The sequence below is a fragment of the Ascaphus truei genome, chromosome 5 (genome assembly GCF_040206685.1).
Source record: "Ascaphus truei isolate aAscTru1 chromosome 5, aAscTru1.hap1, whole genome shotgun sequence".
Taxonomy (NCBI): Eukaryota; Metazoa; Chordata; class Amphibia; order Anura; family Ascaphidae; genus Ascaphus; species Ascaphus truei.
The window spans coordinates 36,673,814-36,688,726 of NC_134487.1; the positions used below are offsets into that span (position 1 = coordinate 36,673,814).

The 14,913-nt window shown below is 40.4% G+C and overlaps 1 protein-coding gene across 2 annotated transcripts in view; it reads left to right on the forward strand.

Moving 5' to 3' along the window:
• Positions 1–14,913, forward strand: part of GSAP (gamma-secretase activating protein) — a 95,835-nt gene that overhangs the window by 62,238 nt on the left and 18,684 nt on the right. For both annotated transcript variants that reach the window (XR_012801611.1, XM_075599623.1), the window contains exons 24-26: positions 2,337–2,432; positions 9,716–9,786; positions 14,366–14,460. Coding sequence is in view for 1 of the 2 variants with exons in the window: in XM_075599623.1 (XP_075455738.1) it covers positions 2,337–2,432; positions 9,716–9,786; positions 14,366–14,460 (262 nt within the window). In the remaining variant the exon portion in view is untranslated. The remainder of the gene's footprint in view (positions 1–2,336; positions 2,433–9,715; positions 9,787–14,365; positions 14,461–14,913) is intronic.

Consider the following 14,913-nt stretch of genomic DNA (forward strand, 5'->3'; position numbering starts at 1 on the left):
GGGTGAGGAGCTTGTTCAGGTAGCTGGGTAGCTTGCCCAGAAAGTATTTGAGGGTGAGACAGGAAAGGTGAACTTTGCGCCTAGACTCTAGTGATGACCAATCTAGTTCTTTGAGCATTTCGCAGTGATGTGTGTTAGAGTTGCATAGGAGAACAAAACGACAAATGGAATTGTAGAGGGTGTCAAGTTTGCTAAGGTGGGTTTGAGGAGCCGAGCCATATACTATGTCTCCATAGTCAATAATTGGCATTAGCATCTGCTGTGCAATACGCTTTCTGACCAGGAGACTTAGGGAGGATTTGTTCCTGTAAAGTACCCCTAGTTTGGCATAGGTCTTGGTTGTCAGGGTATCAATGTGCATCCCGAATGTTAAGTGGGAGTCAAACCATAAGCCCAGGTATTTAAAACTAGTGACAGGTGTTAGGGTGGTGTTAGCGTTGGTTCTAATCAGGAGCTCAGTCACTGGAAGCTTTACAAATCTTTACAAATTTAGTCTTGGTCCCAAATACCATTGTTACAGTCTTGTCAGTGTTTAAAAACAGTTTGTTTTGGGAAATCCAGTTTTCGAGTCTCAAAAAGTCAGACTGAAGTATGTGTTGAAGGTCAGAGAGGCTATGGCTGTGTGCATATAGGATTGTGTCATCTGCATACATGTGTATTGAGGCTTCCTTACATGTATGTATGTATGTAAGGTATGTAATGTTAGTAATAAAAAGGACTAAATGTAAAGATGATAAAGTCCTCCAAATCTGGAATGACCCTCGCGCTGGATAGTTTGTGATACTCCTGCCCTGTGGACAATTCAGCACCAAATAATGGTTTGCGCAGCCAGGGGCTTTTCCTGACACTCTGCTCCGTATAATTGGGTGTTAAGAGCCTATAACATGCATGAAATTCTTACTGTGCAGGGTGCCCTATTGCATGTTATGAAGTTCTTCTAAAGCACACCAGGTGGAGCCACTTAGTCATATTTCGATATTGCTTTCAGTAGAGGCGACATGGGCAGGCTGAGTTATTGTTGCTTTACGATTTAATGGTCCTTAAAAATATTTCAACCACTTAGGGGGTGATTCATTGCGTGCTGATATGAGTTATCACACCCCGATCCAGCGCTAACTGCTAATCGTGTGTAAGACTGTTAACGCTGGATCAAGGCACGATTCCCTGCATCGGGGCTTAGTGTATCCTGTTTGTGCTTATGTTGCTCTTTATCCTTCTTGCTGGAATGTTTTGGTAAAACTGGCTGACTTTAGGAAAGGAAGAAATAGTAATTGTATATAGCAGTGGTTTTCAGCTTTTGAAAACGTAGGAATCCTTTAAAAATATAAAAAAACTTGTGTGTCTGCGCTCTCACGTATGGGTGTGACTTTGGACCCTAAATATAAAGATAATTCAGAAGCTTCAAACAATGCAAAGAAGTATGGAGAGATGTATGCTGGGTATTACAGGAAGGGACAAGAAAATGAATGAATGGGTTCGGAAACCAGTCTGGGACATCACTGGGGTGAAGATATTAAAATGGCAGTGGACCAGACATATATTGTAAGAAGGAATGACCAACGTTGGACAAACATGGTGCTCGACTGGATTCCAAGAGAGATTAAAAGACCAAGACGATGACCAAAAGTAAGATGGGGGGGGGGTGAAATCAGAAAATGTGTTGACTCAACTTGGAGAAGAGAGGCTTGCAACCGCAGTACTTGGAAGATCATTGGGAGGCCTTCATCCAGCAGGGGATCAAGAAGGGCTGAAGATAAGATATAGATAACCTGCTTCAGTAGATGAAACCCTCCCCAATGATCTTATATGTATATCGGTTGCAAGCCTCTCTTCACCACGTTGCTCTAACAAATTCTCTGATTTCTTACTTTTTCTTGTTGTCTTGGTCATTTATATCCCTTTGAAACCAGTTGAGTACAATCTTTGTCCAAAGATGGTCATTTTGTGATATGTCTGGCCCACTGCTATTTAAATTTCTGTGTGTGTTATATATATGTATGTATGTATGTATGTATGTATGTATGTATGTATGTATGTATGTAATTGTTTATATAAAAAATATGGAAATTACATTTTTAAATTAATGAAAAAAGGGACAAAATAATGACTGTGTAAATGTAAAATATCCACAATTACATCCCCATGGAAGTTACCAAGGGTTCCACAGGACACACGTAGAAAACGATTGGGTCATACTGTAGAATAAAACTTTATTATGACTTATGAAGGGAAACTTTGTCACATTAGAATTCAAAATGCTAGCGTGCTTTGATTTCCTTTAGTTTTTGTGAAAATCTCACAGATTGCTACTTTAAATAGGCTATTCTTTATTACAGATAATGGTTAAATTAAAGGAACACCTCTTAAGACATCTGCTTCACATTGGAAAGAACAAAATCGACAAGATTGTTTTGGATTATGTTTCAAAACAGGTACAAAAAAAGTCCAGAGAAGCAGCACACTTTATAACGGTTTAGAAATGAAGTGAAATCAATAAAGCACACATGTATTAGATTTAATTGATTGTGGTATACTTTGAAAACATCTAGAAATGTTTTCAGATTTTGGACACAAATGACTTTATCCAAGAACATGCACAATATATACTACTTTTATTAGGGGCTATTTAGGGGATTAAACCAAAATTAGGTCAAATCACTGTGATCTGAACTGTTACAAGTCCTTTCTTATAAAGCTGCTCCATATCTAAAGCGGGAGTTCTCACAAGTTACCAAATTGAATTAATGACCATGATGTGTGTTAATAGGTTAAAATCGGGTTAAAAAAATAGGTTTTACACAAAGCACTTTTTCGGAGGGGTTGCAGACCTGTCTAAGACATGTAAATGAGCATACAGGAATATTTCCATTTGCTATATGCTTTGCTGTGGAGGTTTTTTGTCACTTTTTTTACCCACCATAACTTAACTAAGTATATATATATATATATATATATATATATATATATATATATATATATATATAAAGAAAAGAGGAGAGAGCGCACGCCCCATAGCGTAAAAAAGTAACAATTTATTGGATTGGGGATGGGAGAAGGGGAGGGATAAGAATCGCACTCACAAGATGTCAAATACAAATGCACAATTGTGAAATAACATATCACCGCCAAGTTGCAATATCACCGCAGTCCAAGGACGAAATCCACAGGGAAGATGATACTCCGTGCTTGCAGTTAATAAAGATTGTAGAACACCAGTTGTATCCTTTTCTTAGGTGTTTAGCTGCTCGGCTGGGTGCCTCACTCGACTCAGAGAAACAAACGGTCTGTACACAACATCCAGCGCGACTCGACCAGATCGCGCACTTCCGTGGTGACGCAGTGTCGTGACGTAATTGCGTAGTGACGTCCCTGACGCGTTTCGTCGCAACAGCGACTTTCTCAAAGGGGGAATGAGTTGAAAGTTCACATAGAGGGATATATAAACCCTATTGTTCCTTGGCAACCGTTAAATTCAATCCTCATAGGTGCAATAGTTAAGTTCAATCCTATTAGGTACAAACATTAGAGTTACCTTATAGCCAATAAAATTGCAGTATTAAATATAATCGAAGGTTGTAGTGTAAACAACAATATAGATTCAAAATAGAAAGCTACATGAAATAAACACAAAAACAAACAAAAACTATATGGAGACAAATCATATGCAATTAATGAACTTGTTACGTTCAAAAAATCAACAAATATACCCATTAAAAGCTCTAAAAATATAAAAAATCAATAAAATCATGTTAATAAAATCAATGTTATGAAAAAAAATATACAAAAAAATATATACATAAAAAGGTATACATATGATGAAATAATTGAATGAATCTTTAACATAATAATGATCTATAGTATCAGACAGGGTTAGGGAAACCCGGAAACATACATGAATATATACGTATTTCCCGGTAATGTAACCAATGTGATTTTGAATATACACAGATCTATCTATTAAATAATAATGAAAACAGCACTTTATGAAGAGTGATATACTATATTATGTACAATATAGACTCAGTCAGAGGCAGAAGAAGGAGAACAAAAAGGAACAGCATTTAAATGGGTAAAGTATTAGTAACAAGGAGGGATGTACTGTAGGAAGAAGGAGCTAGACCAGGGTACTTGTGTCCAAGCACTCGTTAAGTCCACCAGGAGACAAGGTGCCTAACTGGTGGATCCAGAATGTCTCCTGGCGACAAAGGATCTTAAAGCGATCGCCACCCAGAGCAAGAGGAGAAATGCATTCAAGACCCATAATAGTTCAAGTTTTGGGATCCCTATTGTGCACCAGTTTGAAATGTCTGGATACACTATGGGAATTGATACCATTTACTACATTTCTCCTATGCTCCAGGAAGCGAGTGCTCAGAGGGCGTGTCGTACGACCCACGTATTGTAGGTCACAGCCACATTGTAACACATACACTATGTGAGTACTTAAAACAATTTATGTGGCCCCTCACTTGATAAACAATACCCCTAGGAATGGAGACAAAACTGGATTTAATACTAAGGTGTTTACAAGTGATACATCGACCCCTGCCGCACCTGTGATTTCCACTAGGGACCACAGGGGCGGCAGTGGCAGATGCACCAGTTGACCTGAGTTTGCTAGGAGCAACAATACTTTGAATGATCCTGGCCTTTCTATAGGTGATGGGAATCCTGTCTGGAAGAGCAGACCCCAAATGAGGGTCACATTTTAGAATTTTCCAATGGTCATTCAAGATGTTACGAATGGACCTATAAGATTGATTATAAGTAGTTATAAATCTTACAGATGTAAGATTACCATCAACCACAGGTATAGGTGTAGTATAGTTCAAACAAGACTTGGTTTTCGTTTTGATTTTAGTGTTTTTCAATAGTTGTGATCTATCTAAGGCCTGAACTTTATTAAATGAGTCAGTGATGAGCTTAGCATCATATCCTTTTGAAATGAACTTATCACTTAATATATCTGATTGATGCATAAACTCACACTCTCTACTGCAATTCCTTTTAAGGCGATGGAACTGCCCTAAAGGAATATTATTGAGCCATTGTTCATGGTGATTGCTGGATGCATGTACTGCACCGACACACTTTATTCGAGCAAATACCCGGTATGTACCTGGCAGATACCTGGAATGCGCCACTCCTCACCTCTGACAAGCCCCGTTGCATTTGCCTTCCCAGCCTGGGTTCATGCCTGGCTGATGGGCGGCTGATCTGTTAAATGATAATGATTAGGATTTAATAGGCTGCAATGCTTCGCGTGTCTACCAGATGGCATAAATTCATGAATTGTAATGCAGTATATATATATATACTGTGCAGTATTGCAGCCAGCGGGAATAAAATGCTTCAATCCCTGCTTGGAAAATAACTCAATGCACTCGGGCAGAAAACAGTCACAAACCTCAATACACCCGGGTATACCCGAATTCGTGGGACTAGCCAAGCTCGAATAAAGTGTGTCGCCAGTGTACGTAATTATTAACCGATACTGGGTTGAAATGAGTAGAAGTAACAATATTTTGAACTGAATCTGAGGTAAGACAAAGGTCCAGGAAAATAATAGATACAGGACTGATCTCAAAAGTAAATTTTAAACCCAATGTATTAACATCAAAAGAACTCAAAATGTTAGAAAGAACTGCCTCCTCACCTTCCCAAATAATTATAATGTCATCGATGAAACGACCATAGTACACGAGGCCCGCTCCCAGCCCCGCGTGTTGCCACACAGATGTTTCTTCCCAGAATCCCATAATGAGATTAGCGTAGCTAGGAGCGAACCTCGTGCCCATGGCCGTTCCACAGATCTGTAAATAAAACAATTGCTCAAATAAAAAATAATTATGTGTAAGAATAAAATTTATACTCTCTAGAATGAATTGTTTATGTGAAGTCGGGATGGACAAGTCTGTGTCTAGCCAGAACTTGATGGCTTCAATCCCCCTGGAGTGATCAATGCATGTGTATAGGGATGACACATCGCACGATGCCCACAAATATGTGGGTTGCCACTTGATTCCGGAGATGGAGTCGATGACATGCAGCGTATCCCTAATATGTGACCTGAGCCTAGCTAAAAAGGGCTGAAGATAATAATCTACATATTGGGATAGGCCAAACGTCATCGACTCCATCCACGAGATAATGGGCTTTCCAGGGGGATTAGACACAGACTTGTGCACCTTCGGTATATGATAAAAAATGGGAGTGCGGGGAAATTCATGATATAAAAACTTAAATTCAATCTTAGTCAGAATACCATCATATAACGCCTGTGTAAGATGTTCACATATTAGGGATACGCTGCACGTCATCGACTCCATCTCCGGAATCAAGTGGCAACCCACATATTTGTGGGCATCGTGCGATGTGTCATCCCTATACACATGCATTGATCACTCCAGGGGGATTGAAGCCATCAAGTTCTGGCTAGACACAGACTTGTCCATCCCGACTTCACATAAACAATTCATTCTAGAGAGTATAAATTTTATTCTTACACATAATTATTTTTTATTTGAGCAATTGTTTTATTTACAGATCTGTGCAACGGCCATGGGCACGAGGTTCGCTCCTAGCTACGCTAATCTCATTATGGGATTCTGGGAAGAAACATCTGTGTGGCAACACCCGGGGCTGGGAGCGGGCCTCGTGTACTATGGTCGTTTCATCGATGACATTATTATTATTTGGGAAGGTGAGGAGGCAGTTCTTTCTAACATTTTGAGTTCTTTTGATGTTAATACATTGGGTTTAAAATTTACTTTTGAGATCAGTCCTGTATCTATTATTTTCCTGGACCTTTGTCTTACCTCAGATTCAGATCAAAATATTGTTACTTCTACTCATTTCAAAGCAGTATCGGTTAATAATTACGTACATGCATCCAGCAATCACCATGAACAATGGCTCAATAATATTCCTTTAGGGCAGTTCCATCGCCTTAAAAGGAATTGCAGTAGAGAGTGTGAGTTTATGCATCAATCAGATATATTAAGTGATAAGTTCATTTCAAAAGGATATGATGCTAAGCTCATCACTGACTCATTTAATAAAGTTCAGGCCTTAGATAGATCACAACTATTGAAAAACACTAAAATCAAAACGAAAACCAAGTCTTGTTTGAACTATACTACACCTATACCTGTGGTTGATGGTAATCTTACGTCTGTAAGATTTATAACTACTTATAATCAATCTTATAGGTCCATTCGTAACATCTTGAATGACCATTGGAAAATTCTAAAATGTGACCCTCATTTGGGGTCTGCTCTTCCAGACAGGATTCCCATCACCTATAGAAAGGCCAGGATCATTCAAAGTATTGTTGCTCCTAGCAAACTCAGGTCAACTGGTGCATCTGCCACTGCCGCCCCTGTGGTCCCTAGTGGAAATCACAGGTGCGGCAGGGGTCGATGTATCACTTGTAAACACCTTAGTATTAAATCCAGTTTTGTCTCCATTCCTAGGGGTATTGTTTATCAAGTGAGGGGCCACATAAATTGTTTTAAGTACTCACATAGTGTATGTGTTACAATGTGGCTGTGACCTACAATACGTGGGTCGTACGACACGCCCTCTGAGCACTCGCTTCCTGGAGCATAGGAGAAATGTAGTAAATGGTATCAATTCCCATAGTGTATCCAGACATTTCAAACTGGTGCACAATAGGGATCCCAAAACTTGAACTATTATGGGTCTTGAATGCATTTCTCCTCTTGCTCTGGGTGGCGATCGCTTTAAGATCCTTTGTCGCCAGGAGACATTCTGGATCCACCAGTTAGGCACCTTGTCTCCTGGTGGACTTAACGAGTGCTTGGACACAAGTACCCTGGCCTAGCTCCTTCTTCCTACATCCCTCCTTGTTACTAATACTTTACCCATTTAAATGCTGTTCCTTTTAATTCTTCTTCTTCTGCCTCTGACTGAGTCTATATTGTACATAATATAGTATATCACTCTTCATAAAGTGCTGTTTTCATTATTATTTAATAGATAGATCTGTGTATATTCACAATCACGTTGGTTACATTACCGGGAAATACGTATATATTCATGTATGTTTCCGGGTTTCCCTAACCCTGTCTGATACTATAGATCATTATTATGTTAAAAATTCATTCAATTATTTCATCATATGTATACCTTTTTATGTATATATTTTTTTGTATATTTTTTTTCATAACATTGATTTTATTAATATGATTTTATTGATTTTTTATATTTTTAGAGCTTTTAATGGGTATATTTGTTGATTTTTTGAACGTAACAAGTTCATTAATTGCATATGATTTGTCTCCATATAGTTTTTGTTTGTTTTTGTGTTTATTTCATGAAGCTTTCTATTTTGAATCTATATTGTTGTTTACACTACAACCTTCGATTATATTTAATACTGCAATTTTATTGGCTATAAGGTAACTCTAATGTTTGTACCTAATAGGATTGAACTTAACTATTGCACCTATGAGGATTGAATTTAACGGTTGCCAAGCAACAATAGGGTTTATATATCCCTCTATGTGAACTTTCAACTCATTTCCCCTTTGAGAAAGTCGCTGTTGCGACGAAACGCGTCAGGGACATCACTACGCAATTACGTCACGACACTGCGTCACCACGGAAGTGCGCGATCTGGTCGAGTCGCGCTGGATGTTGTGTACAGACCGTTTGTTTCTCTGAGTCGATTGAGACACCCAGCCGAGCAGCTAAACACCTAAGAAAAGGATACAACTGGTGTTCTACAATCTTTATTAACTGCAAGCACGGAGTATCATCTTCCCTGTGGATTTCGTCCTTGGACTGCGGTGATATTGCAACTTGGCGGTGATATGATATTTCACAATTGTGCATTTGTATTTGACATCTTGTGAGTGCTATTCTTATCCCTCCCCTTCTCCCATCCCCAATCCAATAAATTGTTACTTTTTTACGCTATGGGGCGTGCGCTCTCTCCTCTTTTCTTTTCTACAGGTTCCACTGGATGTGGTTCATCTATTTGAGAGCAGCCTGAAGTTCCCCTCTTACTGGATTCTACTACAGTACATACATTTTCTGGACTCCATATTGGGACTGGTTCTATATATTTTTTATATATATATTATTGCATATTGTTCTATTTTTTCTTTCACTAGTTGTTCAATTGGTCATTGTGTTAATATTAGTTATTTATTTATATTTATATATTCATAATTGTGGTGATATCACTTAATTTGTTCACGAGTTTATATATTATATACTATATTTTATAGATTCACATTTCAGCACATTAACTATACAATCACTGGCGCTACTTCTTTTGTTTGTTATTTTTTTATATATATATATATATATATATATATATATATATATATATCAACTGTAAATATTCCTGTATATTCATTTGCATGTCTTAGACAGGTCTGCAACCCCGCCTTTCACCATTATCACCCAGCACACAGCATTTCCACTGCAGCAAGGGATTCTGGGGTTTTCTGGCTATGCATCTTAAGGTCTATGCATCTTGAGGTCTGTCTAAGACATGCAAATGAATATACAGGAATATTTACAGTTGCTTTATGCTTTACTGTGGAGGGTTTTTGTCACTTTTTTTTACCCACCATAACCTTAATAAGATATATATATTATACAGTACATATACACACACCAATATCAAATTTGAATTTTGCAAGTTTCACTATTGGTGGTTTTGGATATTTTCCCACTGCAGTTGGACCTCATATGCCTGATTCTGGAGATTGTATGGAAGAAATATAACCTAGGACCGTGTGCTTTCTGCTTGTAAGTATATTATTGTTAAAGTGGTACTGTAGTCTCGCCTAGGTCCAAATTGAGCAGAGCTATGTTTAATAGTCTAAACAGAAGTCATTGGTACCGTAAAAAAAAAATGGAACAGTAAAAGTTTTCTTTTAATTATTTATAAAATGTATAATGTTTGTGTGGATGACAAATGCTTCGGAAGGTTTTTGCTGTATTTACTTTTGGGGGGTAAGACTGTTTGTGGAACATTCAGGATAACTTGATTGAGATGATGTACAGCTGCAGCGGCCGTTATTCAAACAAATCATGGCACCGATTTCGTGTGCTCTGCTGTACTCCACGCGGCATGAACGCGGCCAATCGCCCCAGGCACCCGCGCTTATCGCGATTGCTTTGTTGAATTTCATGGATTCTGTTTCTTTGGGGACAATTAAATGAATGAATTGCAATGTGTACAGTACTGTGCTACTGTTACAATTTCAGGTGTTTAAAAGCCAGAACTCTAAAATGCCATTTTCTGCACTCTCCGCACTCGCGTCTTAAGGCGGTACGGTTGGAAGACATCCCGCGTCATGACATCGGTATTCCGATGTACACAACGCATGATTTGTTTGAATAACGGCCGCTGCAGCTGTACTGTATATGCATACAGAAACTGAAGTCCATAAGAAGCAAATTAATTCTATATAAAATTTTATCTACAGTACTGTATGTACATTTCCTAATCTGCATTTTTGGTGCCACTTTTATCTGCACATTTGTTATATACAGTACCCCCTTCTACTGCCTGGCATGTAAATTTGAGGCAGTGTCTTTTAAAAATGAACAGTTGCATCTGGGTGATTAAAGACTTTAAATCAAAATCATACACGTATAAGTATTTATTTGAGATCTGCGAAACTCAATTTGGCTCGCAAATTTTAATTTTCAAACATTCAAAGAAGTTGGAAAATGTACATGAAGTTTTGTTAAACCCTTAAGCCAACAAGTTCTGGAGAAATTGTTGAAGGTCGCCAGATAATGTATATTCAAACAACATCCAGAGCCTTAAATATGGCATTTGGAAAGGGTGAGGGAGGGTCAGGAAGTCATTTTTAGTAATAGTAGTTTACAGTATATACCCCCAAATAGTCACTTATAATCCATAGAGAGCCTGCAAAAGCCCCATTTCAGGTTCTGGATTACTGACACTGTCCAATTTCAGGCCGTTTTTCGCAAATGCAAATAAGCATATTTTGCCTTGTTTGCAAACTTGGGTGACAATTTTGTGCATCTAGTATTTTTAATACTGGTTTAAAATTGGTATATGAACCAGTTCAGCTGAAACATAGAGGGGTTTTAACTTCATTTAGCTCCTCCTTTTTACCAAGGCTATCTCTTTTAGAGATATGCAAACCATGTCAAAATCCGATCCGCACACGGCAATCGAAAGGTGGATTGGGCACTAACAAAATCCATCCGGATGCATCGGAAATCGCCATCAGGATCCGTTCTGTTTTGTGAAATCCACCATCGGATTTCATCTTAAATCAGTTTCCGGATTCTCTCCAATCCGGATTCCGAATCATGGCTTTTTCTGATGGGGATAGGGACAGAGACCTATTTTAGTAGAGTCTCAAGTTCTATATATGTCCTCAAACCTCTCCCTCCAAATAACATAATGAGAGACGAGCTCAAAAGTATGCTGTGACAGTACTGCTACTCATCAGCCGGTGTAGCATACACTGCTAGAGCTGCTGCCCAGGGCAGCAAAGGTTATTGGTTCTAATCCTGTTGGCTTAACATCAGTACCCCATTTGTCACAAGGTACCTTAGACCAGGGGTGCGGAAGCTTTTTCATCTGCGCCCCCTTGCCTGCTCTCTCTCCCCACTGCCCTGCTCGCCCCCCCCCCCCCCCTTACCTTCTCTCCGGCATTTCTTACTTCACAACGTCATGTGACCCTGCTGCGTCGCCAGAAGCCGCCGGAGAGCAGGTAAAGAACCTTACAGAGGCCTCACGTGCTAACCCGGCATTTAATTAACATGCTTTGGGGAAGAGAGTGGGGCCTGTGTAAGCGCTGTGCCCCCTCCCCCAGAAAATTTCCCGCCGCACCCCTGCCTTAGACTTGTCAACTCAATGTAGTTCTTATGGAAATACTTTTAGGAAGTGTGTCTTGTGAGGAATTTAAATATATTTTGCATATCTCCCAGGTACCTCTCAATGTTATTTGGAGGAAGGTTTGAGGGGATATATAGATAGAACTTGAGAATATAGTAAAATAGATCTCCCCCTCTCTTGAACAAAATACATATTTGAGGGATTCAGAGTCAGTCGGGTGGATTTTCAATGTGCACAGAATATGTTACGAGATGAGCGCTTAGATCAAATGCATAAAATAACACTCTATAATAAGTGCAAGTGAAAAAAATATAATAAATAGTGATATAATAATCAAGGTGATATTTTGCTGCTCAAACCCTTAAAGGATTGGATTCCCTCAATCCCACACGTACAGCAGTCAAGGAAATATGGGGAGCGCAGGTGTATGCAATATAGAAAACATACAGATAGTGCAATATGTTAACACAGTGAACATAGGGCGAGTCTTGAATTCTGTGCAATGCGTACTCACACATTTCCAACCAATAATAGGCGTGTCCCAATAAAATTGGTAGTGTGTTGTCTTTTGGTCTCTGTTGCAATCTATGGTGCACTTCTGGAGTCAGGTCACCTTCATGGTTTAAAAGGTTTTCATGCCTTATGAACAAACAAATGGAGCTGCGGTTGGTCAGGATCACTGGGCGTTCGCTCTGCTCTCAGCACCGTCCTCACCGCTCCTCCCCGTCCCGCACTATCGCAGAGTCTGGTCTCGGGCAGGGTTGGAGATGACGTCACGTCTGACGCACTTCTCGTCACTCTACGCGTTTCTCCAGGCTTGGCGGTTTCATCAGGAGTCTGACCAACCGCAGCTCCATTTGTTTGTTCATAAGGCATGAAAACTTTTTAAACCATGAAGGTGACCTGACTCCAGAAGTGCACCATAGATTGCAACAGAGACAAAGGGGGTCATGCACTAAGCAGTGGAAAATTGCATTCGCCAAGGGTTTGAATTCGCCATGTTTTTGGCGTGTTGCCCTCGCTGTATGCAGGAAGGGCCGAATCCCTGGCGAATCACAGCGAGAGCAACATTGCCAAACATGGCTCCTTACATCTCAGTCCTAATTTCTCACTATGCACCATCCCGACTCTTGCGTTCTGCTCAAGGATGTCTTCTTTCTACCCCCTTTGTATCTAAAGCCCTCTCCCGCCTTGTGACGGTTCAGGGGATTCCTTCCCCTTGTTTCTCTCCCTCTGTCCCTTCTCTTATCAATCCCCCTGCACTTACCCACTCCTGTCCCGCTCCGTCTACCTCTCTTACTGCCCCATTGCCTGAGCGCATGCCCCGCAAGTCTCACGCACCCGTGCGGTCCCCGAGCCCCTGCGGCAACGCTCCCCGCTCCCAGACACTCTCTATGCCCGTTGCCAGTCCCTCACCTCCGGTAGCGATCCCCTCCGGTCCTCTGCTTCCCTCCGCTGGGGTGCCCACGGCGCTCCGCACGTCTTGTGATGCAGCCTGTGCGCGCGCACTCTCAGCTTACAGGGGCGCGCGCACACACTCCTCTTCTAAGGCCTGTCACTCTCCTGACTCCTCCCATTCTCTGCAGGCTATCTCTCTGTCTGATCCTTCTATCTCCTCCTCTTCTCTCCCTGACCTATCCTTGTTGTCTCCCACTTCTCTATCTGCTCCTCCTCTCTCTCCTATTGGTGTGTCTTCCTTTATAATCCCTGTCTGTCCTCTCTATCATCGCTCTGCATAGTTCCTGTTTCCCTGTGTGTGCTGACCTATGCTGTGCTCCCTCTGTGTTCCTGCTTGTACCTGCTCCTGTGTTACTTTGGATTTCCCTGGCTTTGACCCCTTCTTGTCCTGGACTACCCTGCTCTCTGTATCCCTTGAACCTTGCTACTTCGACTACTCTGCCCCGCACCTCTGGAATGCCCTTCCCCTCAATACCCGACTTGCACCCTCTCTATCCACCTTAAGACCCACTTGCTTAAAGAAGCATATGAGTAGCACCATGGCTAATACTATACGCATGATACATAAAGCTTGGCCCCCTGCAGACACACTTGCCAGTACGCCCTCCTACTGTCTCTGTACGTTCTTCCTACCTACCAATTAGATTGTAAGCTCTTCAGAGCAGTGACCCCTCTTCCTAAATGTTACTTTTATGTCTGAAGCACTTATTCCCATGACCTGTTATTTGTATTATTTGTTATTTATATGATTGTCACGTATTACTACTGTGAAGCGCTATGTACATTAATGGCGCTATATAAATAAAGACATACAATACAATTTTCTGACAAGGAGGGTTGAGCTAAGAATAGAGAAAATTAGTTTAGTTTTGGTTCTATGTGGTACTATCATATTAAAGAAACCAATCATGTTATTTTGTTATCCAAGAGGAATGCCCTTTACATCTTCGCTGCTGGATTATCTGTAAAGTTCTGTGTGTTACTGTACTGAAGGTAATTAAAAGAAGCTGCTAACATTCTGATTGTCGTTCCTGTTTCATGCAGTAATGGAAGAGGAAGTCCTTCAGAGTATTTCGCCTTGCACATCATGTGCCGCATTTCCGAAGCCACAAACAGAATGTGCATGCCACTGCCTCCCGGTAAGATAGGTGGCAGAATGTCACGTTTGTGTAAGCCACTTGGTTTTTGGTTTGTTTTCTTGTTCCACTCGCAAGGACAGGCCATGATGAGATGGTACATTTTCTTTCATATTTAAAAAAAAAGGCAATGGAAATAATGGTAATGAGATGGTGAATGATTAATGGCAATGGTAGTGAGATGGTGAATGATTAATGGTAGTGAGATGGTGAATGATTAATGGTAGTGAGATGGTGAATGATTAATGGTAGTGAGATGGTGAATGATTAATGGTAGTGAGATGGTGAATGATTAATGGTAGTGAGATGGTGAATGATTAATGGTAGTGAGATGGTGAATGATTAATGGTAGTGAGATGGTGGTTTGTGCAATATAAGCCATGGAAGTATGTATTCTCTTTCAGGAATCCCTTATCCCAGGGGTAATCAACTCCAGTCCTCAAGACCACCCCCCCT